This window comes from Dipodomys merriami, unplaced genomic scaffold (assembly GCF_024711535.1).
Source record: "Dipodomys merriami isolate MVZ:Mamm:240054 unplaced genomic scaffold, mDipMer1.0.p SCAF_2, whole genome shotgun sequence".
NCBI lineage: Eukaryota > Metazoa > Chordata > Mammalia > Rodentia > Heteromyidae > Dipodomys > Dipodomys merriami.
In genome coordinates, this window is record NW_027203381.1 from 100143127 (window position 1) to 100168872 (window position 25746).

Below are 25746 nucleotides of genomic sequence, written 5' to 3' on the forward strand. Positions count from 1 at the left end.
TCAAAGACTCCTGATTATTTTAAAAAATTAGGTTTTCTTCAGTTTTTAAAAAGTCCTTTTTTTTTTTTTTTTTTTTTTGTCCTGGGGACTGAACTCTGCACCTGGGTGATGTCCCTCAGCTCTTTAGCTCTAGGCTAGTGCTTTACCACTTGTACCATAGCACTACTTTTGGCTTTTTTTGCTTATGTGGTACTGAGGAATCGAACCCAGGGCCTCATGCATACAAGGCAAGCACTCTACCACTGAGCCACCTTCCCAGCCCTAAAAAGTCTTAACAAAAAGTGACCTTAACAATATGCTTTATGCACACTCATTGTCTTTGGTACTGTTTCTTTTTAGAATTTTTTTTTCTGTTTGCTTTTTTTTGTGTTGTGATTTCTACTCTCTTTCTGTCTTCTCAACATTACAGTTAGGTTTCAAACATACCAGTGAATTTTTCTTTCTGGAAAATATTACTTGTTTTGAGCATTGCACAAAGCTTAGTCCAAAGTTTTTAGAAAAACAATAATTTTATCTTTTGTTTTAAAGAATTTTATAGTAAACAACTTTTCAAAACCAAACAAATACAAACACAAAAAATTCCATGAGATTCAAAAAGATTCAGTGACAATTACATATTTTCCTACTTACCAAAGTGAAAAACACCAAATCCTCAAGTCAATTTATATGCACCTATTTGTACCCCTAAAATGAAATAACAGAAATATGGAAGAAATATTATGTAGTTGTAATAGTAGAGTATCCTGTGCAATGTGTTTTAAGTGATTTCTACTTGAATACACCATAAATATTATTTGATTTTTCCAAATTAATATTAAAATTACCTTTTGGAAAATATACTTTCCAAATTTAAATTTTATACAAGAAACATTTGAAACTATAGTTTTCGATGTGGAGATACACTAAGGGAAAAATAAATTTTCTAAGTTTTATATTTTTGAATACCTGTGAATGCTAAGTATTTTCCTACAACATACAGAAATATCAAATTTGATATTTAATCACGCAAATGTACACAAGAATTAGAAAGATGGCATTTAAAAGACCATATGATTTTATAATGTGAAACATAGTATTTTCTTCAATACCAAATGTTCAGAATAAGTATAAAGAAGAGCTACTGCTTTTCTAGATGTGAGAAAAAAATCTTAAATTCATACACTCATGCAGGATTGCCTGTAGCCATGGTTGGTACTAGAATTTTATGCTTTACAGCTGCAAAAATAATTACATAAGCATTATCTAAGCAACAATCTTTAATGGATTACATTTTGTTAGCTTTTCATTATACAATGTAAAAGCCCAAATCCCATAATAAATGGAAAAATAGTTTGATTTATCTTACTTAGACCTTTGATGTTTTTGTAAGATGTTTTTATTATTCATTGATTTATTTGAGATATGATCTCAATTTGTAAATAAGGTATAGTATTACCAAGTTAGTTTTTAAGACTACCACATAGAAAATTTGTATAAATTATTTACCTTTATTTCAAAAATATTTTACTTTTGGGTGTTTTAAGAATGTTACAACTTTTCAGTGGTGTTATGATAGATTAATATTGCCATTCAGCGTAGGCCCATGCTGCTTGTTAGATCAATTTGTTTGCTTTTTCTATAAACCATACATCTTGTTTGCAGCACAATGTTAGCAGCTAATAATAATAGGAGCTTATGAACAGTGAAAGTCCTCATGCTCTGTTCTTTTATTAGGTGGTAACAGTAGCCAGAGTTTTCGGTTCACAAAGTTCACTTTGTGTCTGCATATCTCACTGGTAGTGTACTGTACTGAAATTAGAATTACAACTATTGATGTTATATTTCCTTTTACTATTCTTTCCAAAGAAATAGAAGGAAAACTCTTCCTTGGATCAATATTATTGTCCATGTTAGTAAAGTCTTATTGTGCCCAACCTATCACAATATGCAGATAAAACAAGAGTTTTCAATAGATGTTTTGGTACACACACACACACACACACACACACACACACACACACACACACACACACACACACACACACACACACATTCCTAGTTCATACAGTGAAAGGAAAAGTAAAGCACTGAAAGAAAAAAATATAAACCTATGTAAAACTATAAATTTTAGGTTCTGAGACGAAATTCGATCCTTTGGGTAAATTGTTGTTCTTTTTCTTTATAACACTGTAATACTTCATTTATGAAAACATTTTTAGTGCCACCAGACTAGAAATATATAGGTTCTAGTATACAAGTCTAGTGGTATAAAATATTCACTTCCTTATAGTTAATAATATTTATGTCTCAAAAATCATACACTTGCCATATCAATAAACATTTTAAATGTCACCTTAAGTAGGATCCTATGATGATTCATATGTTACATGCAGAATCAAGGAAAAGGTGAGGAGAGGTAAAGAACTATTCAATTTCTTACTGCAATATTTACACCTCTATAGTTTCTAACTAGGGACTTGGCAATAATACATATGCTCGAGAATACATTTAACAAATACAGAATTGTGATTTCAAAGTAATATGTGCCACATAATTGATAAATTCTTAAATTATTAATACACTGAGAATAATTTTATTCCATGAACAGTTTATGGAATATCTTGGTCTAAAGTTGGTGAGTAATATCCCTAGTTCTATAGTATTTTTAATAATTTATTACTATACATTTGAGATTATAATAAGGAAACATTTACTCTTCTAAAATACACATGAATTTATTAATATCTCTTGCTCTGTGCATTGGATTAAATGAGCTAATACATCAGAAAAGTACTCCAACAACTTAGAACATAAAACTGACACAAGAATAACAATTATTTCTATTTTCTAACTCTATCACTTTGTCATAATGAAAAAAAACACAGGAAATAGTTACCTTGGAAATATGTGTAACATTTTATGATGAGCCAGCTTAAATTATAACAATCTTTAAAATTTTCACTGATGTAGATTAACTTTATGGAGTAATGCATTTCACTATGATAATCTTTATCAGTAGCTTTTAATATCTATAGCATTTCTTTCAATTATATGCATTCTTACAAGTATATTTTTGCTTCTGGGGTTTCTGTATGTGGATATAGTTTATTTTATTATTAAAAGTATCATCTTGATGTGCCATCTAAGTTAAAGGAATCTTCACTGGTGTTCATTAGTATACACATGAGAAAATTATAGTCTAAAGAGAAATTGAAGATATAAAAAAACCTCAGTGGTTGCTACAGACGTCGCATACTGTGTTTATCTGCTGGCCTAAGAAGGATATCAAATTATTCCTCTTGTGTGTCCTGAGCGCTAAAATATCTTGCTTCAATCACAGATGTCTATTAGGGAAAATATATCTTTGAAGTTGTGTTGCATCAGCTAGTAGTAGTTTATAATAATAAATGTCTCTTTGGCTGAAGTTCAGGGTTAAGAAACTGTATGTATCACTATTGACTATAAAAATTTAATTTTCTTCCTCCAGTACTACGGGATGATTTCAGACAAAACCCTTCCGATGTCATGGTGGCAGTCGGAGAGCCTGCGGTGATGGAGTGCCAGCCTCCGCGCGGCCATCCTGAACCCACCATCTCCTGGAAGAAGGATGGTTCTCCTCTGGATGATAAAGATGAAAGAATAACGGTGAGTATTTAATTTGATATTAGGGAGAAGCTGCAGGTTTGTGTATATATTCAAAGATAAAAAAGAAAGATGGATCCAGTTCTCTTAGATTAAAGGCTTCCCTTAACGCTCCCTTTCCGTTCTTCATCTGTCCCCATGTAGACATGAAGGTAAGTGAAAAAACAATATGTAACTTTTAGTTTAGCGGTGAGGATAAGAAAATATATCATATGAATTTTAATGCCTGGGTTCCATGTGTTTCAGTGAAAATTGTTCCTTATGAAAAATTAATTAAATAGTACATTTTCAGGAGGCTTTCTAAGTCACTCCAGGGTTGTTTTTATGTATCTTCCTCCTTTGTACATCTCTTCTTTGTTCTTCAAATTTCAACAACTGACAATTCTTGACAATTCCTGCTCAAAAGAGTCTAGGCAGCTCTGATTTTATATGGCTTTTTTGTGCCTTTTGTCTTATAGAGTGTTCACCTAAACACCTAAATCCAACACAATCTCATTGATTCTAGGACTATCCACCATTCCCTTTGCAATTTCCTTTATTCCTCACCTGCTGATACCTGTTCAAGGTAAATTCTTAGCCAAGATTTGAAGTTCCTTAGCAGAATTTGTGCAGGAGGGAAAGGTCATTGTCAAGGTTGGTGAAGAAGGAAGTTACAAGGCATACCACATAACTCTCAGAAATGCTAGCACCATTCCTGAATAACTTAGCTGGTTAGCATGATAATAAGTCATGAGAAAAAATACAGCAGATTAATGGTAGTCGAAATTTTACGGATTTTAAGAGAAAGTCAGTCTTTTTCCAATATCAATCTGAATTTGGGGAGGTCTCTCAAACAATTTTTATAATGGTATAGATTAGGGCAAGCATGAGTAGCACCTTTTACTTCCTGAGATGCCAAAAAGTTGCATGACAAAGGGCATACTGAGGAAACTGATTTGAGGAAATGAAATTAGAAGTGCTGGAGAATAGAAAATATAAGAACTGGTATGAAGCTGTTAGGATCTGTTTAATAGATGAACTGATCATATATCAAGTAATTCTTTGCTTTAAATCTTAAATTCTTTGTGTTTAAATCTGTTCACAAGCTTTTCCTTCCATGAGAATCTGAGCTTAATTTACTTAACAGGTCAACCAGTATGTGTGCTTTGTCTTACAGTCCCTAATTCTGGCTGAATCTAGCTCTATGAATGACTTTAAGGCAGTTGTTCTTCAGGCTTTTGGGTGGTTTGTATTCTCTCAAGTTTGTCCCTTTACAAGCAGGAAACAAGTATTTATGATTTCCCTACACATAAAGGAATACAACTAGCATTGAGGGGGAAAAAGAACAATTACTCCTCTCCTTATAGATAACAGATTTCCTTCATGCACTAGTAAGTAAAATTTACCCTTAAAAATAGATTCCAAACCATTTAGTGATCATTTTCTGTAATTCCCTTTTTCCTGCCTAATAATTCAAATACACTGAAACCATTATTACTCTTGATATCCCTCATCTTTCTTGATAATTTATTACGTTAAAAATGACTTAATGAAAACATTTTTAACAATTGGTGTGTAGCATTAAAGACAATGCAGTAAATGCCCTTTTGTCATTTTTATTTCATGAATGTACATTTCATGTAAAACTATCTACAGAAGAGTAACATATGTATATATACACATGTATTAAAATATGCATCTTATAGAAACAGTAAATGGAATGCATCAGATATTTGAATGGATTCAAATTTTAAATAGGATAATCAAAGGATGCCTCCACAGAACCATGAAAAAAAATCAAGAAAGGGAACTACAGAAGTATCTTTGAAAAGTATATTTTTACAGACAAACAGTATATTCCAATACTCTAAGGTGTTATGCAACTAACATTCTTACAAAGGAGCAAAGAATCAGATTGAATAGTATGAGTATAGGAGATTTATAGGAAGTAGTGTCAGGGGTTAACAGGTACCAGGCTGTACAGGACCTTACAGATATTACAGTAGTTTGTCTCTTTCTCTTGAGAAAAGTAAGAAGAAAATCATAGATTTCTCAGCAAAGAAGTTCTTCTGTCTTTTTTCTTTGTTTCCATCTTTTTCCCCCTCTGCATTCAACAAAGCAGTTTATGAATACAATACATCTTGGTTAGTTTCACCACTTTTGACATTCTTACCCTCCCTTCTGATCCACCACTTCCCTTACTTTTCTTTATTTTGTAGTATAGACAGTGAATTCTTTCCTTTTTTCTTATCATTTTCACGTAATTGCACAACGGAGTTTCCATTTAACAAAGTACTCTATGAATACAACACATCTTGATCAAGGTCACCCCTTTCAACATTCTCACCCACCCTCTCTAACCATCCCATCCCTCACTCAATTTTGTATGATGTTTATTGGATTCTTGTCTGCATTTCATCCTCTTCTCTTCATTGTCCACTCCTTTTGCCTTGACCCTACCCACCATTTCCAAGTACCTATTTCCTGGTGTTTTATTTTGCTGAAATTTGGTTTTGGCTTTCAAAGGAATTACACTATTTGAGATTTACTGTGAGTATGGTGGGTGTACTAGCATTTTAGTTAATTCATTTGTGTATACGTGTATATCACCCATCTTATTTACTTATGAGTTGATGAGCTAAATTTAGCCTTTACATATACAGGAAAATATGGATCCTTTGTCTTCTCTGAACCTGATTTTATTTAATGTTATTTTTCCAAGACTTTCCATTTCCTTACAAATATTATCATTTTTTCTAATAGATGAGTAAACTTCCATTGTATATCTATACCATGTTTTTTATCCATTTGTCCAAAGAGAGATAAACCTATAGACCCATAGCCATTTAATATTCAATGAGTTCTTCTGTCTTAATAACACATGGACAGGTGGTCATATTAGAGCAGGGAGACCAATTATGAGTTTTGACAATAATCTAGACAAGAGATATTTAATGGTCATTTTAATTGATATGAGTAGAGAGTAAGTGAGAAATGGATTCTGAGTATACTATAAAGTAATAACCAACAGAATTTGCTAACAGAGTGTTCCTATTCAGAAAAAAAAATGATGCATTGAAGATGGCTATCATTGAATGGCTAAAGAGTGTGGAAAGGTACGCCACCTGGGGTGGCACTTATTGTTGAAGAGGAAGAGTTGTGGTTAGACAAATTGGGCACTCAATTTCAGACATGGTAATTTTCAAATACTTATGAGATATCAAAGAAGCAATTGGATCTATGAGTCAGAAATTCAGACTTGAGCTTGAGGCGGACAGAAGAGTCTATCCCCAGTGTCTTTGCTTTTCCACAAACCTATTTGATTATTTTCACTTTGTGGATTGTGAGTAAAAATTTAAAAAATGAAATGCTAGTACATGAGAGAGCCTAAGGTATGCTCTCCCTTCATTACTCAGCACCCACATATGTCACCTATTCTGGGAAAAGCAGAGGTAGCATGCAGGATACCCAAAGAACATGAGCTTTTGAGTTATGTGCAACCTGCACAACGATTGAGCACGAGATGTTCCCTGTCCTAAGTCACTGACAAGTTCTTATTGGAGCATAATATAACCAATGAATATATAATTTATCTGCTTGAGAATGTTGTTAAAAATTAAAAATTGAATTCTCTCCTAGGAAAGAATTGCAGGTAGAAGGAGAAAGAAATCTGTCTGATGACAAGCTTTCAGACAGAAGAAAGAGCAGTCGAAATCTAAAGGGAGCAATGAAAAGGGACAACAAAGCACCAAGGGCAGCAAAGCACCAAGTTTATGGGGGTCATTGTGACTGAGTCAGTTGCAGCAAGTAATCAAGTATATGAAGATTGAAAATTGATCATTTGCTTTAACAACTTGTGGTCAATTATAGCTATCCCTGACAGTAGCTATTTCAGAGATATAGTGGAGGTTAAAAATCTCACTGAATTGGTTTAAGACACACGAGAAAGATCAAAGCTGTACAGATTATTCATGATTCTTCGTATACTGTGTCACATACAGTAGCTGAAACACAGAAGTGACTGCACATTTTGAAAATTCTAAGTTAAAAGTTGAAGTTTATTTGTGTGCTATAGTAAACTCGATTTTCCACAAATATGCTTGGGACTCCCTGCTCTATCATTTATTGAATTAGACAAATTTTTATGATTTATGCCAAGTATTTAATTTATGATGGAATCTTCCTTAACTTTCTCTGTACTCTAATTAAGCACTAATCCTCCAATCCTATAAGCAATAAAAGAACCACTTCTATCAAGAATCCAATAGTTTAAAGTTGTAATAACCCATGGCTAGGAAATGATTCCAAAATGGTAATGTATAAATAATTTTAAAATCATTCCAATGCTGACAAAATGATGATCCACAATACTGTTCCATATGTCAGGAAGTTGTAACATCTGAAACTTTTACTATTTCTAAGACCATCTGTGTGTTTTGTATAAATTATGGCTATTGAACTGATAAAGTACCAGAGGTAAAAAAAAAAACACATTTATACATTTGGGGAAATGGAATAGATTAAAAATCAGCAATTTGGTTTTAAAAATAACTGTTTTTATTTAGATCAAAATTGTTTTGCTTTATTTTCTTCCTTCAGGCCAAACTGGAATTGAGTAATTAAAACCAAAACTTAGATCATAAACAGAATGCATGCCTTTCTTTTCTATTCTTTTCAAAAACTGAAAATGAATTCTTGAGAAATGTTGGCTATAAGGTATTTTATGTGTTTCTTCTTTCTTCAGCTTTGTATTCAAATGACTGTTTTCATTTCTATTGCTAATGTACCTTGCCAAATGTGTTGAGTAGAGATGCACAAGAGATTAAAGCACATAATGTCTTTATGAAAGGCAATTGAAGATTCCATGGTTATTGTTACAGTTTGGGTTGTAGGAATTTCTAGTGTTCTTTAATGTGGTGGCTTTCTTTGTTGAAAATTTAAAGTACAGGTATCCCAGCTGTGAGAACAAAGACACACCCTAGGGTAAGAAACAAAAAGGAAATATATAATTGAATTTTAGCTGCACCTGTATTTTTCATAGGCTTAAGCCATTTCTTTTTTCAGTCTCTTGGATTGTAAGCCAAATTTTAGATCTGTGATGATTATAAACCAGAAATGTATAAATAACATTTTCTTATTCTTCTATATGACAAGGGAATCTTTTAAAATTCTTTTGGCATGTATTTCTTAGAATAATAGAACCCTTAGATGATATTTGTCTGTAGTATTCCTGTTTTTCTAGACCCGAGAATTTCTATTAAGAGTTAGACATTGTTGAGTTGGCAAGCTGGATAAAAGTGATCTACCTCATGTTTCTGGGATGTAGTCATCACCATTATTATGAATACATTATATTTTTTATAGAGATGAATCAGAAGACTGGAGGCTTTTGATGTGTAAAAATGTTCATTTAAACTTCATAAAAAGTGATTGTTTATTTTATTTCACTATGTTTTGGAAATAGTCCACTTATACTGATTATTTTGTGTTTAAAATATCAAATATCAAATATTTGAAAGTTACCAAATGTTAAAACAATGATTTCCTGTTTATTCACACAACTACATTGTGTTAAATGTAGTTTGAAGTAGACATCAAAATTATTTTCCTAGATTATGAAAAGATTATTCATAAGGATGGTCAATTATGGATTAAGGAGAATCATAGCTAATATGTAGATCTTTAACAGGCTAAAGAAAAAATAGTGTGATTTTAGATTTTTTAATGGAGTAGTTAGTGAAGATGATATTTCATTCTTTACATATATGTTTACATTATCAAAGAAATTTGGATTTCTGAATAGAGTGGCAAGAAAAAATGGTGGTGCTAAAACATTGAGTTCACCTTGAGCTGAAGAGCTGGGGGACAGTGCCCAGGACCAGAGTTCAAGCCCCACGACTGACAAAAAACAAATTATAGAAAAGCAGTCTGTACTTAAAAGTGTCCTATATGCTTTATAGTTATGGACTTGGATGCTTTTAATTTAATTGCAGCAGGGAAAAAGTATGTCTGTTATAAGTCAGCAGAAGTTGGTTTAATATACGGTGAAGCTACATACATAATTTCACAATGTCCCAGACTTCATGTGCCTTGACTGTATGTTAAATTTTAATACAATGAATTTCATCTAATGGTAGCTATAGGAATTACAGAGAGAGAGATGCAAGAAAATAACAACTTTTAATGCAAATAACTGGCCCAATGTACTTAGAAATTAAAATAACCAATAGAACCCACATTATGAATAATGAAACAAGAGGAACTCTAGTCAGTATTCCATATTGCTGGCTTCTGCATCCATAGATCCAACGAACTATACATTAAGCATATTCAGAAAATGACATCCTTAAGGGATAATTACATATTTTTTCTTATCATTACTCCCAAGGCACTAACTATAACCTTTCCATATATTTATAATGTGTTACATATTGCAAGTAGACTTAGTGTTCACTAAAGGATATACATAGGTTATATGCAAATATCTCACTATTCTACACAAAGCAATCACGTATTTTGATATCTTATAAGAGGCTTTCCTCCTATGGCTATTATAGGAGAATTACATATGGATTACTGTAATATACGATAAAACTGAGAACAAATTGCATTAACAAAACAAAATGATAGTTGCATAATTATATAATTATATATACTATGTGTTAATTGAGGATTAGAATTTAAACTTTTTTTAGTTTAGCAAATGAATGTTCACAGGAGAATAGTAAATTCTCAAAACATGGAATATATTGAAAATGAAATGAATGACGAATGAATGTTGAAAATTACTATTCCAGGCATTGTATTCAGCCATTCTGTTTAAGTATATAATGAAAATGAACTGAAAAGGACACTTCATTTCATATGACATTTTAAAATGTGAAACATTATGAATGGTTATTGTAGAAACACCAAAATGTAACAGCTGTTACGCATTGGGAACTCACTGTGTAGCCCATGCTTCACATTATCTCATTTCATTGGCTTCATTCCATGGTGCACAAGCTGTGGTCCTTCCATTTGGTCACAGTATCTCTCCATTCATTTCCTGTGAATGAAAAAGAACCTAATGATGATCATAGCAACAGCTTAGTGTAGCACTTACAATGTTCCATACCTGTTCTGAGCATTCCTTGTTAGTGACCAGTTTACTCCTGACAATACTGTAAGAGAAATACTAAATTATTTTTTTAGTGCACTTGCTAACTCTAAAATGACTGATGCTGGGAATGCAGCAATAATGGAGGTAATTGCTTTTTCTTTATTGCTAAAATTTTCTATAGAATCCTTTGTATTTATCTCTATATGTGTGTATTTCTATATTGATATTGTATATACATGTATACATATATATGTACATATACATATGCATACATATATACAGTATACATACATACAGATATAAGTATATTGATTTTCTATAATGGAAATTTCATCTCAAGAAGACAAAGTATCATAATTTCAACTGTAAAACACTATCTCTCATTTGCAGAGATGAAGAAGTTGAAAAATTGGATGCATCATATTGAAAATTAGTTTACATTTTTCCAGTTAATAAAACAGCACAACAAAGACCTGTAAAATTTGAATTTTTTAGTAGTTTCAGATAAGATGGCACATGAATTGATAAATTTAATCAAAGATTATAATGATTCAAGTCTAAAATTATTCGGAGGCTCGAATTCTTGTCTAAAGTGGCATTAAAGACTATCTACAGAGAATATTCATTGCCTGGTCACCATTTGGATTTAGGGCAGAAAGAATTTACATTGAAAATAATATTGTGAATTGGTGCGTGATTCAATTGAATGTGCTTCATAATTAAGTCTCATTTGTGGATTGGCCATGTTCTAATATTATCAGTTGCACACATGTTGGAAGTTATCCCTGAAAATTAAGCAATTATGGGAAATTACCTGATGAATAGGAAAGTGAGCTAAGGAAAATACTACTGATATGGTGGTTTGGTAATTTTTTATAGATAAATTTTCAGGAAAACATAACCTTGAACAGCATAAATGAAATGTCATAATTCCTGCCTGAATTCAAATCTGAAGTTTCTGAAATATTTTCTTTATGATAACCTTTGCTACTTACTGTGGTAACTTCATTTTAGTATTAAAAAAATAGTTTAAAACACATGCCCTCATTTTGAAATTCTTAGCTCATCTAAGTGTTTGTGACAGACTTTTTATTGACATTTTAATTAGCATTAATTAGTTGTATAAGAGTGTTTCATTTTGACATGTCCAGTCACATGTGCATCCAATGTACTTTAATCAGACTCACCCCCTCTATCATCCTCCTTCAAACATAATTCCATTTATTGTCTTCTTCTCTGAGATAAGTTATATTTTGAAGTTATTATTATTATTTCTGCCTAGCCTAAAAATAGCATGTAAAAATATTCTGTCACATTTTTCTTGATTGAAAAAGGATGAAAATAAAATAAAAAATTTTTAATAAACTATTTCATATATTATTTCTGTCAAATTTACAATCCAAACCAATCTCTCTTTTTTTGTCAAGCTCTCCTTATACAAACGAATTAAAGTTTTTAAGCATTTTCTGAGAAATTGTAGAAAACATCTTACACATGAATGTATTTTTGTAGCTCTTTCTTAAGCTTTTTACTTTAGATATGAAATCCAATCTTCTGGTCACCCAAGACTGACTTAGCTGATATTAACTGGGAAAATCCTCCTCCTGGAAAAGCTGTCAGTTCTAAGAAATCAGGAATATTAGGATTCCCTAATTCAACATGATTGTCTAAGTGGATTTGTTTAATGTATGATTTACAGTGAGTGACCAATCACATTTATATCTATAACCTTCTTTTCATAACCAAATTAAAGATTTAAATATTAAAACGTGTTCAGGGAAAAATTCTGCTATGTTGTTAAGAAATGATCTAGCACTTCCCCTTCCTATGCTGAAGAGACAGAATTCTTAAGGAGGGATGTGTGATACGTTTTTCTGTCCTTTCCTGCATCCTGTGTATCTTTGCAGGTTTCTTTGATTTCCCTTGTTGGTGTGATATTTTGGTAAAAAGCAGCTGACTCACATCCCATCCAAATCCCCAGTGCCCTCCAGATCTTTCACAAATTTGGCATTCAGCCCACTCATTGCCAATTGCTTCCTCTCCCCTCAATTCCCACATGTCTCCTTCCCCAACCATCTGCTCCTCCTCCCTTCCTTCGATTAGGGCTTTCGTCTGGTCTTCCAATTTTTTTCATTGTTCAATGTCTGTTGCTTCCTTCCCCCACCTCCTCTCCCTAGAGGAAATCAACATATTTAACACAGCTGATGTCATAGAGCCCCTTTCCCCCCAAGAAGTTGAATTTGTGTTTCTGAAAAATGAATGTGTCATTTTCTGTTTTGTGACGGTCACAGGAAGTTTGGATGGTAAACCAGAAATAGTAAACCAGAAATAGACCTTTTTCATTGTCCATTTTTCTATAGTCAGTGCATATTGTATATGTAATTTAAAACGTTCATGATGTAAATATGTTAAATAGATATAATTCCATTATATCTTTGATGGGCTTGGAGAAAGGAATTAAATGAATTTGTGTCACATCCTGCTGCATAATTTTCAAATTTAATATTTGAAACACTGAATTAGTAGGATCAAATATAGGCTTGGTCACTGTAAAACCACATTGCAAATTCAGGATTCAGTGCTTATTTCATGCATTATTTTAATGGAAGATCTCCATAAATTTCATATTTCTGTCTGTCCACTAAATTGTTTAAATTGTTTAGTAACAGTAATGTCATTGTGAGAATATAATGAAAAAATGCATGTCATTGTAAATAGCAAGATGTTCTATATGTATTAGAGTGTTCTGCAAATTCTGAATGGGATTTCTGGTTTATCATACCTGTATGAACTCTGAATAGAACTGGAGATCAAAATCTCAGTGAAAATGGTTAAATCGAGAACTGTTGGGGGCTGGGATGTAGTTCAGTGGCAATGTGCTTGATTAGCAAGTGCAACATCCTGGTTTCAATAACCAGTACCAAAAAGAGAAAAGACAAAAACAAAAAAAAAGAACTTTGAGTACCCTGACAATCACAGTTTTCTCATATGTGCAAGAAGGTCATATAAATGTAAAACAAGCAAAAAAGAGAGGGTGGAGAGAGATCTAGTATCATTTGTCCTTTGGCTCTCTTTGTATTTCTATCAGATTCTAAACTATGGGAATATTTCCAGTTCCCAGTTTCCAGATTCACTCTTTGTATTTTGTATAGCATACCATGATGAGTAATTGGAGTATTTAGACAAATACTGAAATGGAAGTTCTGTGTGCACCTCTGTTGTGCAATGCAATAGGCAACTGAAGATTCACTGAGAATTAAGTTGGCATACCTTCAGACATCCAATATGAGTAATAAATCAACTTTTTTCCCATGCATCTAGAACAGTTCTAGTCATGTACCACTTTTAGGGGGAATTGAGAAATTCTGTGCTTGAAATGAGAAATGCTCCTTGAGAATGACTGGTTTATCTTCCTAAGGAACAATCTGAACATTTCACAAGCTTGTATTTAAATAATGACTCCTCATATCTGAACATCAAAAGCAAAACACAAAGCTAAGCATTCCTGACCTACTTGCAGAGGAACTGAAAAAAGTCTTTTGAAAGCATGATAATACACCAAAGTATTTTTGGTTCCAGAAAACAAATTAGTTTAGAAGATACTACAAATATAAAATATAAAGTATATTATATATGATATGTATATAAAATAATATATACAAACATAATATAAATAAGATACTACAAATATAAAAAAATCTTATGATCATTTAGCTTCTGTGGCACTTCATTATTCATGTTAGATGCACATTTAAAAGTTTGGATATTAAGAGCTTCACATACCAATTTATGAGTTTTTCATATGATATTCTACTTGAAATATTCTGAGTTTCATATAACCTTATTCTAACTCTCAGTCTAACTGGCTTATTTTATATGTTCTAGCTTAAAGGTAACTTCTACAAAGGAGCCTTATACAGAATCCCACCACAAAAGTTGCCACTCAATTTATTTTCTGGTTAACTGCTACTTACCAAGTGTCTTATTATTTGTTGTAAACCATGGTTTAGATGTTATATCTCTGATACACCTAAGACACATTGGAGCCACTATTTTTTGTCATATAATTGGAGCTCCATGCATATTTCTCAAAAATATGATAAATGAAGCATATGTAATTCAAAAATGTCATGTAACACATCTAGGACTGAATAGTTGCTAATTTGAATATACTCTTATTCTCTTATTAAATAAAATATGAGTATCATTCATTCCAATTATTTTTCTTACGCATGATTTTCCATTACCTTAGCAATAGGGAAATTACCCAGGTTGATGGGAATAAAGATAATGCCTTGTGACTTGCTATACTTATAGTTTTTTAGTGTTTGGAGTTGAGTTACAATATTTCAAGTACATGAGCTCTGGCATAAGAATAAATAGAGAAGTTGACTGATCCTAAGTCATTGGATAAATATTGACTCACCAAAGAGTTCTCTTCCTAGTTTGACTATTTCATAACTAAATCCGATCAACCCTTCTAAAGCAACACTTTCTAGATGCAATATAGATTGACAACAGCTAAAAAAATAAAAACACAGCTAATGTACTGTAGTAAGTAACTTTACATTGTTTTGGCACTTGTTTTGTATCCAAAAGTCAATATTTCTCATCTTAATACAGAAATTCAGTACATTAAATATAGGAATTAAACACAGTCACTTCTTTATCAGGTATCATCATGGAACTGTGTTGATGCCATTTATCCACATATTCACCTATGGAATTAAATATCTGAATTTGGCTTACACTCTCATCAAAATGTACAGCAATTTTAATAGTAAGTTACGTATGCACTTATTGGTCCTTCATATCTGTTGATCTGTTTTGAATGTACACTAACAATCAGACCTTGGTGAAATTATTCAGTAGTGAGAGTAATATCAGAACCATCAGGATGGTTCAAGTGCAAGGGTGTCAGTCATGAGTTCAAGCCTCATGCTGGCACAAGATAATATTTTTTCCTGCCTATTTCATCTTGATTATGCTGAAATTCAAATTTAGACTGGATATGGACTCAATGGTAGAGTACTTCCCTAATGTGTGGGATGGCCTCAGTTTGATTTCCAAAACTATAAAAAAAGGAACAGGTTGAAAACAATGACAGCCTCATCATAAGGTGTTATTTTAAAGAGCAATATCTTCATTTTCAGTAAATAATCATTCTCAGTTGTTGTTAATAACTTATAAGAAGTGGAAAATGAGAAATATTTAACTTCAGAAGTTAAAAAATTATGGGGCTGGGAAGGTGGCTCAGTGGTAGAGTGCTTGCCTTGCATGCATGAGGCCCTGGGTTTGATTCCTCAGCACCACATAAGCAAAAAGGAAAAAAAGCCGGAAGTGGCACTGTGGCTCAAGTGGTAGAGCGCTAGCCTTGAGCTGAATTGCTGAGGGACAGCGCCAGGCCCAGAGTTCAGGCCCCACGACCTGACCTTCCCCCTCCTCCCCCAATAAAAGAAGTTAAAAAATTACCCTTTGGAATTAGATTACTTAGTAGACAAAATAAGCCTTTTGTAAAACCATATCCTATTTTAGTCAATCTTACATATACATGAAATTTATGTCTTGCTGTATGTGACATATATCTTCAGTAGATTTTGCAATGTGTCTTACACTGTCCATTTTGGACAGATCCTTTAAAATATCAAGTTGTACCTTCTATAAACTCTTTACAAGTTCATATAAATTAAGTCAAGAACAATACAGAAGAGGTGAGTGTTTCATTTTTTTCTTAATATATATTTTTATTGTAAAGATACTGTACAGAGGGGTTACAATTACAAGAGGAAGGTAATTAGTCAGTATCTTGTTAAGCATTGTTACACCCCCCTTTATTTTTCCCTGAGTGTTTTCAGATGCAGAGTTAAAGCAGTAAAGCTAAACTTTAACAGAAAATGTGTTTTCTGAATTAACAGAAAACATCACTGACTTTTGGAAACAATACCTATTTTCACATTTCCTCTAATTAATATACTAGACTTTCTTGTAGGTAAACATCCTCCCATTTGAAAAGTCTGTATAATACCCACTATTTTTGGCTAGTGTACAATATTGATGTCTTCTCCCCTATTCTTATTATCAGTATTCTATGATATGAGATGATTTCAGTCCTCTGTATTTCTTTTTTTTTGGGGGGGGGGGCGGATGGTCTGGTCGTGGGGCCTGAATTCTGGTCCTGGGTGCTGTCCCTCAGCTCTTCAGTTCAAGGCTAGTGCTCCACCACTTGAGCCACAGTGCCACTTCGGCTTTTTTCTTTTTGCTTATGTTGTGCTGAGTAGTCGAACTCAGGGCCTCAGGCATGCAAGGTAAGCGCTCTGCCACTGAGCCACCTTCCCAGCCCGGTCCTCTGTATTTTTATTTCCTAAATAGAATTTCTCAAAACCAGTTTCAAATACGTTTTTTTCTTAATATTTTACTCAAATGTTGATTGCAGTGTACCTAACATTACACAACGTAGAGGACTGCCTCACAGTTCTGCCTGATCTGTTTTCTCTGGAAATTTGCTGACCTTGGAAATCACAGAGCAATACCTGATACATATGCAGGCGGCTGGTTAGCGTCCATAATCCTTAAGTCAAAATGGATTCCTCCAGAAGCTGAAAGTGTCAAATGAAGTCTACTGAACAGCCAAATACACCTAAACGGCAATGCTATTTACTAAGCAGAAGTACATAAACTCTACAAAATGAGTACACATAGCCAAATGACAATTCTTGAAATGGGGTTTAGGGTTAGTTGGCGATCTCAATCTGGAAAGTGGACATTCGATGTTCTTCCTCTTTTATCTTTATTTTTTTGTTTCCAATATGTGTTTATTCAAGCAGCTGCCTTTTCTTCAGCTTTTAAGTAAGCACTTTGATATATCTGATCAGGCCATTCAGTTTTTCCAAATGGCTACAGATTAGTGGAATTTTTAGTACTGTCTGGGAGCACTTTATTTAATTATAGGTAAGCAGTTTGCCAAACTGAAGGCATAATCTTTTGTGGGTTCTAGGATAGTGTTCCAATCAGTTTATTTTCATTGTTCTACTAGTCACTGATCAAATGTTTCTTTCAAACTATGGTTTTTAAATTTATCTTATAGCATGGCTTATGATTTTTTATGGCTTATAATCTTTAAATTAGATAATTGAATTAGTATTGAAACACTTTAGGAGTAAATCCTTTGTTTTTAAAAAGAAATTGAAGTTTCCAGTTAGTCATAATCTTTGTGCTTGCTTATGATGGCCAGATAGAATTTTACTTCTTTCTGTTTATATAAAAATGAATTATAATTATTTTAGGTAGCGTATTTGAAAGTACATTTGATTGGGTGAGGCATTCTTTCCTTCTTATGAGGTCCAAAAGTGGAAATTTTATCGATTTCTCCATCTTGTCCATGACGTCACTTTAAAAAAATAAAATCTCTTTCAATAAATAATCCAAACTTTTATGCTGAGGCAGAGGTCTCCTGTGGTATAATGCTGGTTCTGAATTTTCTTTGTTTAAGGGCTGGTTGCTTAAACCAAATAACTATTGGTAACATCTGACCACTTCAGCTTTTATCTCCTTAAAAACCAAAGAATTTGATAATATGATAAATCATCTACCTTTAAAATAATCTGGTATGCATTAACTGAATTAGTACCAGATGGCATAGGGTTTGTCTTCTTAAATCTGACAAATCTAGGTGATCACAAAGCTTTAAGTCCTATCACATTAGAAACAGGCTCAGATTTAAGAGCCTCATTACAATTGGGAAAAATTCAAGACCAGTTGAGCTCAATCTATATTATACTGGTTGAAAGTAATGGAAAATTTTCTCCTCCAGTGGATAAAGTGTAATTTAGTGAGGAATTCATTATTTCTCATGTTTGCTCCTCTTCTCTCACCTGGATGTGTCATATCACCATAGCACACCATGTGTAATGCCTATAAAAGATCTTATGAAAATCTTTCCTCTTTATTAGGGAAGCTTATAAATACCCTATTGAAACTTTATATATCCAATGGTAATAAGCATGTATTTACCTTTGAAACAGACGAGCCTATTCCTCTGCATGGACACTAATTTGGGATAAATACTCTGTTTCACCTACAAACACCACATGTATGTGTGAAGTGTCAGGACATTATTTTTTCTGATGCCTGGGGGTGGATTAAGGGCAATTATATTGTCTATTCTGACTGCCCTATAGAGTGTGATGGAAGGAAGGTCCTCAATCTGTTACACAGGGAGATCTAAAGATCATACCAGTGTGTTCCATCAGCTATTTGCACTTTGGCTCTACTCATTTTTAGTTCATAGTTTGTGGCAGGCAGATTAAAGAAAATGAAACCTCCTATTCTGTACCCATTCAAATATCCCTCTCTAGAACTTCTATGTTTGCATAGATGTTAGGGTGGGCTTTAGTGTACTCAACAATCTTCTCAAGCAGATTCTGTTGTTCTCTGAGATCTAGCTGAGATCATCTGGAAATATAAAATATATCTTCCCCCTGAGAATATGTAAAATTAAAAAAGAATACATGTAACCAGGCCATAGAACAGCCAGTGTTATGCACACAGTTCTTGTTCATTGCAAAAGTATTCATTGATTGTTATTTAAATTCACTGATACACTTGTTAAATTTGCCATACAGGTGTAGATGTGCTGTTGGGTTTTTTTTAACATATTTGCAGAAAAAAACTAGTTTTTATATATTTTATGTACAGAACATAATTTTGTTTATACACTTTGCAATTGTAAAATAATTTAAAATGTAGATAAAAACATCAGGATTTAAATGTGTTTGTTATTCTCGATGTATTTTACGATTGTATTTATTCTCAATGCAGTATAGTTGGTTATACAAAATTAAAGAACTAATGACTAAAATCCCTAAAATTTCTATGCATCGAGTTTTCATAAGTGCAGATAATTTGCTTTCTGTGTGGGTGCTGTGCATTTTAAATGCAAAAGTTAGGACAAAGTCTTATTGTCTACAAAAGAGAGGCAATAAGTAGATCCAACTTATTCCTACTGATTTTACTTTGCTTCTTAATCTTCCTTTGCTCCTGGTTTCATTTGGCTCCTTAACACTCCTTTGTATAAAAGCAAGCATGCAAAATTGTGACTTTTGAACTCTAAGTTCCAACACTACAACTGAGACTTAGGTCAGGAGCAATCTTTAATGATAATAACCTTTAATTGGATGTGCACTGCATTTTCTATTCAGTATGTTTTTAATCTTGACCATAGAACCAAACAACTGATGAGTGAGACAAAAGGCACTGAATAGCATGTTTAAATTTTTTTGAACAACGTTTTAGAGAATTTTCTCTCATATATAACTAAGAAACAGAAATAGCAGTTTTTATTTTTACTTCCATTTGTCCAGGAATTTAATCAGTACTTCTCAGGCAATTGTGAGAGGCATGCACAGACAATATTAAAACCTAATGTAACCTACTTCAGATCTTACTGCCAGGATTATATTTTCTTCCTGAGATGGGCAAATTAATCAACTTCCTTCCATTTAAGATATACATAAATTCATTTTCATTTATTTTAACATGTGCAGTATAGAGGATGTGGATTATTTTCTCATCATGTGTCCTTCATAAAATTAAGGCACAAACTTGCCAAATAATTAGCTAGATCGTAGCATAGTCTTGAGATCAATAAATGAAAGTGAAGCAAATAGCTGTATGGATATTGAACTTCTGCCCCTGACCTCATGAGTTCTGACTTCTGATTAATCAATTAAACATTTCACTTGCAAGCTCTTCTACTTTTTCTTTGATTCTTTGGGATTAAGATATCACAGAAAATGAATAAATTTTACTTCAGTCTGTAGCTATTTTAGATGTGGTAATAATTGTGTATACTCTGTTAGCAATATGAAATGATTGCATTACTTTCCTTTATTTGCAAATTAAAAATATGTTTCTGTAAAATTAATTTGGTGTTAATATTTAAAAAGCAAAGTATAAAGATACTCAATCATGGTTGATTTTCTTTTGGTTTGTAGCTTCTTCAGCATATAAATGAATTTAACTTTTCAGGGTAACAAGTTACATGCAAATCTTTAGAACAAAACATCTTATTACTAAGGTATTGGATACTCAAGGAAATTGTACACTGAAGCAAAACTATAGAGAACAAATAAGAACTTGTAAAGACAAAAAGAGATGGATTGTTGGAAACCTACTTTCAGCTGATGGACTTGTAACTCAAAAGAGCCAAGATTCTGAATATGCGCTTTTCTCCTCTTCAAATACAATGAACATTTGTCATCTTTATTTCTGGAGTTTAGTCATAATTCCTCCATAGATTTTTATTTCAGGCTATCTTAGCAGTAACTATATGTAAATTCAGAATTATAGCCAGATGGTAAGATGGGGTGATAAAAAAAAAAACCCTTGGTTTTGTGGGAGAATGAAAATGGCCCAATAAGACTTTGTTTTTACCTTTTAAAACAGCAGGACATTGTTTCATGAGACCTGTGAAGGAAATAACACATTAAGTTTAATAGCTATGAGCTAAATTAATTTTTCATATTCATGCTGAATTCTACCCTGTAATCTGCCTAAAAATTTCACAGATTTATACACCAATCAGCTTCCTTCTTTTTTTTCTGAGATAGCTAGTAAAGGCTCTTTTATTACAGAGTCAATCTCTATATTGCATGCTTTTTATAGGAGTCACTTTTGAGGTTCTATTCTTAATGACTTGGGAACCAGACACCTGGGAAATCTGCTAAAAGCCTTCACTGGTTCATCTGCTTCCCATTTCATCAGGACTTAGCAGTCTTCTGTCTCCATTTTGGGATACCATAACTAAGCCAAGCCTTTTGCTCCTGATTGCTTTGGGCTTCCTACCTCTGAGTGGACTTGCTAGAGAAAACTGCCAAATTCCTCTTTATTTGGCTGTGAGCCACACTTAAGCCAGCAAATTAGGTACCCTATGTTTCTTTTTTCCTGTGATTCCTTGTTAAAATTAGTATTCGTGAGAAGGTCTTCTGGTGATACACACTGGAGAAACAGAAAGGTACTAATTTATAACTTCAGAGTGAAAAATCATCCTCTCCCTCTCAGTTAAGGATGTCTCTGCAGGATGCCTCCCACTTGCCTGCAATTAGTAATACATCCCTTCCTGATGTAGTCTATAATCAAATTATCATAGGTGTACTTTGCAGAGGCAAACAGCCAACTACCAATTTATAAATTGCTCTGAGGAAGAAATGAGAAGTTTAGTAGGAGCAAGGCAAATAGAGGGAAACTGCAGCTGCCAGAGTCCAAGGCAGTGACTCTCTCCAGCCTCGGTTCTCAGCTGGCAGTTACACAAGCTGGGGAGAGACAGCCACATGTCCCACTGGGATAATTACTTCTGCATGACTCTTGTTGCTTCTCTCTGGTGATCAAGTGTGTTTAAACTCCTGGCTGACTTCATGTTGGTTTTCAAATGGCATTGTAAAGTGTACCAGCAAACAAATGAAATTGGATCACATTCTCTTGTATATATGGCGTAGCCCAGACAAATATAAGGACTCCAGTAGAGAGACCATGATTGCTTCTTTAATCCTTTCCATCCCACTCCTAAGAGAGGAATTGAGAGGCTTATAACAGTTCTGGGTTTACTTCCTGTTGTGTGTTTTGTTTTGTTTTATTCTTTTAAAGTGTAACTAGGGAAAGTGTAGAATGGACATTTGATTGCTTTCAGTTTGTCATTCTCATATTTTCTTTACATTGCATATATGTATTTGCATGGTCTTTTGTGACAGCATAGCAGGTTTTGTTATTTTCTGTGTGTGTGTGTGTGTGTGTGTGTGTGTGTGTGTCTGTGTGTGTGTCTGTGTGTGTGGCACATGCTTACATGCAATTCCCAAGGTCTCTCTTTGCACTTTAAATAGGCTGTGAAAGAAAAAATAATCTTTGCTTAAAAAATAATACATTAGTAAAATCAAGGTAAATATTTTTAACAATTAAGTTGAACAATTTTTATACTTTGATTGAAATCTAACTAGTTTCATATTTTTTATACTCACTAGTAAGTTAAATATAGCCAATATTAGCATTAATCTATTTTTCTTAGTTTGACACATCCCTGGGGGTACAGCTGCTCTCCTTTTATATCTGGTCATAAGTTCATGACGGTTTTACATAGCAGCTTTTGGATGAACAGCATGAAACCAGATCATTGCTAATCAAAGACTTCAAGGGGAAATATTTTAAATGATATGTCTTTTCCTCTTTCTTTTTTACCTCCCCTTCTCCTCCTTCTTTATCTCCTCCTTTTCCTCCTCTTTTTTTTCCCTCCTCTTCTTCACTTTATCCCTTTCTCTTAGGATCCAGTAAGTAGCAAGAAATCAGAATAGGGAGAGGTGAACATTTTTTAGAAGCTGAAATGAGAGGCAATAAACTTTAATAATCTTTGAACACTATAAATAACTGTGGTTTGGTTGCACCTGGTTTATTATGGATATTAGTCTAAACCAAACCTTTGACTTTGAAACCTAAATATGAAATCCCTTTTCATGGATACCACATGATATCATTTAAAATGTAATTTTGTATGGTAAGATTAACACAGATAAACAGAATATGAAAAATTAACTTCTTGAAATTTTTTCTTATTCTTAGGAGAAATGTTGATGGTAATGCTAATGATAGATATAATTGTTTTATACAGCTAGTGGTATAAATTTATCAAAACTTTGAGGTTTTCTGATAACTGTATTAAAATTTAGGTCTCAAAAAGAATAAAATTATTATTGTATATATTCATAAATATAAAGCACCTACATAGGACAATAAAAATTAACCAGTAAACACATGAAATTATATACTGTAGCTTATTTATTTTACAATTTTTTACTGGAAGTTTGATATGACTAAGAAATATAGCCACAAAAGAAATAATGTATTTTTTGACATTGGATGAAATCTAGACTAAATTACCTTTTGTCTGATTATAATTATTTTTACTTTGCTAGGAAATACTGTAGACTGTTTACCAAATCCTTTGCTACTCATGCAATTATGCCACCAGTGTTTTTACTTAAATGTATACAAATGTATTAACTGAAATATGGTAGATTCAAGGGAGATCTTAAATATTGTAATTACTTTGTAAAGCAAAATCAAAGTTCAGGAAAATAAAAACACCAGGAAAATGGTACTCAAATGTAGTGTGGTCAGGTCAAAGGTAAAGGAGTAAAGGAATGGAGAGGAGAAGAGGAGAAGAATGCAGTCCATCTGGTGTATATCCTATAAAATGAAAAAGAAGGAGGGAAAGCATGGTTAAGAAGGGATGAGTGAGAATGCTAAAAGGGATGACATTTGACCAATGTCATTCCTTCAACTACCAACCTTTCCCTCATTCTTTATAAACAGCTTTGTTAAATGGCAACTTCTTTATACAACTACTTAAAGATAATTAAAAGAAAAAACTTAACGTAAAAAAAAAAGTATAAAAGCCATGATTGTTTTTAAAGACAGAATATAGAAGTATGTCAGGAAACAGGGTTGCTTCGATCTGAACTGCCTGATATTATAGATTGATATCATTCTGTGACTCAGTTAAAAATAATTAACATTGTTCCATTTTTTAATCTCCTACGTTTTATGATTCCTCCTCCTGCTGCTGATGCTACATTCTCCCTTCTCCTCTTCCTCCTCTTCCTCTTCTTCTCCTTCTCTTCCTCCTTCTCCTTCTTCTTGCTCCCCCTCCCCCTCTTCCTCCTCATTCTTCTTGGTTGAAAAGAGTGTTGAGGACCATCCAAAACTGTTTTGTTTTGTTTTGTTTTTGTTTTTGTCAGTCATGGGGCTTGAACTCTGAGTCTGGGCTCTTCAGCTCAAGGCTAGTCTCTACCACTTGAGCCACAGTGCCACTTCCTGTTTTCTGATTAGTTTATTGGAGATAAGAGTCTCATGGACTTTCCTGCCTGGGCTGGCTTTGAACCACGATCTTCGGATCTCAGCCTCCTGAGTAGCTAGGATTACAGGTGTGAGCCACCAGCACCCAGCTTCCAAAACTTTTACCTTATTTCACTAAGGAGATTGTCTGGGGTATGACTGGCCATCTGGGTCACTTGTATCTCATTGTTATTAAAGGAACCAGGTGAGGCACCTTCTTGAAGTTCAGGACAACTTGCTGTCTAATCTGTAGTAGAGAGCCCACATAGAATTGATCGGATTGTTATGACGAGATATCCTGCCCAAGAACAGTTACAAGGAAACAGCTTAAGAATGATACACTATGTGGTAATTCAAGACCTCTCTTCTCACTTATGAAAAATCATATGAAAATAATTCCATTATAAAGAATTAAGTCTGTCAGAAAAAAACAAACAATAATCTCAGGTGCTTTAGGCAACTTTACTTGCATTTCCAGCCCTTACTCCTACCTATAGCAAATGCATAATTTCAAACCTTTAATCTTTTAGAAAAGGATAAAAATTAACATGCTCCAGTGTTTTCTATTCATATGGCTGTGCCTTTCTGTATTTAATGGGTATTATTTAAAATATATTTATCTTTTAGCCTTCTAGACCAGTATTCTATTAATCCCTTGTTCAAATTGTTTCTAAATAGTATTTCAAAGAAAATAGATTTTTTGAATGTAGAAATCTATGAAAGGAAATGAGATAAATTATATGACAGCCTGGTAGTTAGCAATTTAAAATTGTCTTTGAAGCCCTTAATATAATTAGTAGTTTCATTTTTGGTCTGTTGAATTCGAGTCACATTAGTTTAATGTAATTAAAAACAGAAAAGATTTAGTGTAGCTAAACTAGTTAATTAGCCCCAGTCCATTTAGTATGGTAACCTACAGGTGTGCTGGATACCACTGTGAAGTGATACGTTAAAAAAAAATTCCTGGATAACAAACACTGCAAATCATCTGAGTTGCTTTAGGGTAGAAAATGAAGACAAACCATGGAGTTCATTTTAAGTTCATCTTTATTTCTGATTTTGAGCACTGGGTGCTGAGTAAACTGTCTACATAGGAAAAACCAGTCCAAAAATCATAATTTCCTTTCTCTCTTTTTTTTGTTTAAAGAAAATAAATTTCTATGTGT

General features: G+C 33.2%; 1 protein-coding gene across 8 annotated transcripts in view; it reads left to right on the top strand.

Moving 5' to 3' along the window:
• Nucleotides 1-25746, top strand: part of Robo1 (roundabout guidance receptor 1) — an 820976-nt gene that overhangs the window by 677350 nt on the left and 117880 nt on the right. For all 8 annotated transcript variants that reach the window (XM_070030453.1, XM_070030457.1, XM_070030452.1 and 5 more), the window contains one exon: nt 3467-3624. In XM_070030453.1, the coding sequence (XP_069886554.1) occupies nt 3467-3624 (158 nt within the window). The remainder of the gene's footprint in view (nt 1-3466; nt 3625-25746) is intronic.